Genomic DNA, 1866 nt, shown 5'->3' with positions numbered 1-1866 from the left:
CCGCTGTTCCTCCCCACTCGCCGCTCTCCTCGTCGCTGCTCCCCGCGTCCTCGCCGCTTCTCCACGCCACTCGCCACTGTCGTTTTGCAGTTTTGCATCTGCTCTTCGTCACTCGTCGCTCGCCACTCGTCTCTGCTTCTCCTCACTTCTGAATTAGGGTTCCAATTCTATTTTATTTTTAATTTTTGTTGATTCTTTGATATTTGAAATGTAAATTTATTGATTCTTTGGTACTGATTTCTACTTCTTGTTGATACTGTGAACTGCAAATTTTTTTCATTTCTGCTTGTTGATTTGTGAATTTTGTTGCTCTTTGAAATGCAAGTTTTGTTGTTCTGTTTTGAAATGCAAATTTTGTTGTTTATTTCTGCTTGTTGATTTAAAACTTCCGTTGTTGTTCGCTGTTTCCTTGTTTGCGGGTTCTGTTTTGAAACTTCCATTGTTGGAGAGCAGTTCCAATGGATGTGACCACTGAACTGGTTGCTAGAGATGTTGAGGTTGAGGTTGGAATTTGTTGAGAGCTGGGTTTGGGAATTGAAATCCTTCTTTGAGAGAAACAAGTTGATAGAAATCACTGAGCAGGGATGAAGAGGATGAAGAAGATGAAGAAGATGAAGAAGCAGAGCAAGAGAGGAGATGAGAAAATTGTGATAGATGGGGTGAGGGTATAATTGTCTTTTGGATAATTTTAAAACCAAGTTGAACTGGAGGCACGATTTTGGTTTATAAAATTCTTAGGAAAAAAAAATGAAGACAAGGTTAAAAAAATAGTAATAACTTCGACAATGAGACACATGGATATGATTAGATATATAAACTATAAAGCGAAGCAACTTAGAATTGAAAAATAATGGAATTTTTTTGTGTGTAAACATACAGAGTTACACACATTACATGTTACATTATCAAACTCCAGAAACCATGCAACATTATCAAACTCCAGAAACCATGCACATTTCAAAAGAAAGCAAAAAAGGAAGCCAAATTCCAAGAGAACAATTTCACAACACAGGCAACATTAATCAAATAATGAAATGAAATCAAAACCAAAGAAACAAATTTAGTTTTTTTTTTTTAAATGATTAATTAATTGGAGTTGACAACAGAACACTTATGCCTAATTTCCCCAGCAGAGCCAGTGAGGACTTCAATGGCTCCCATTCTCCGCATTGATTGTCCAAACTCCGTGTAGAACTTGTTTTGGTTACGCAATTCATTGACAATGTTCCTTGATGTCTTTGTTGTTAGAAGCGCAGCATCTGATTGGAACAGACCCTTGTTCTGTACAAGGATGTTATAATAGTCATTGTCAAATTTGGTAGAGCCATTAGGATCCAACTCCACCGTTGTGGTTGTGTCACTTGGTCCCTGGCATTTCGTCTTCAAGAAGTCAGCATATGTGGGGTTTAGTGAAGGATCTTGATCACCTTTTCCAGTGAAATTGAAAAGCCTATTGCTGAAGAGATTGCAATGCCCTACTCCAATTGTGTGTGCACCTACATATATACATATAGCCAATGCAGTTATAGCTTTGGAACAAATTTGGATACTATTTTCTATCGAGAATCAATCTTAATAATAAATTTGACGAAAATAAATTATATTTATAAATATTATCGTATAGATCAATAATACCGTATTTCCGTATACATATACATAGAACAATGTTATATAACCAAAAATATTTTTGTTACACTTATATTTACAGAGATTTTATATACAAAAAATATACAATTTATATTTATATTTATCAAAATTTTAGTAAAAGGTTTCCACTTATCTGTTTTACAGTTTGCACATATAAATTAGTAAAAGGTTCGATTAAGAAACTGACTAGAAGTGAAACCAATTTTACTCAATTAGTTG

At 34.8% G+C, this 1866-nt stretch overlaps 1 protein-coding gene across 1 annotated transcript in view; it reads right to left on the bottom strand.

Moving 5' to 3' along the window:
• Window positions 1–933: 933 nt before the first annotated feature.
• Window positions 934–1866, bottom strand: part of LOC107492444 (peroxidase 3-like) — a 2212-nt gene continuing 1279 nt past the window's right edge. The window contains exon 4 of the mRNA XM_016113461.3: window positions 934–1496. Within this exon, the coding sequence (XP_015968947.1) occupies window positions 1087–1496 (410 nt within the window). The 3' untranslated portion in view covers window positions 934–1086. The remainder of the gene's footprint in view (window positions 1497–1866) is intronic.

Source organism: Arachis duranensis, chromosome 6, assembly GCF_000817695.3.
Source record: "Arachis duranensis cultivar V14167 chromosome 6, aradu.V14167.gnm2.J7QH, whole genome shotgun sequence".
NCBI lineage: Eukaryota > Viridiplantae > Streptophyta > Magnoliopsida > Fabales > Fabaceae > Arachis > Arachis duranensis.
The sequence above is the reverse complement of the archived record's forward strand: the minus strand, read 5'-3'. Positions and strand labels throughout refer to the sequence as shown.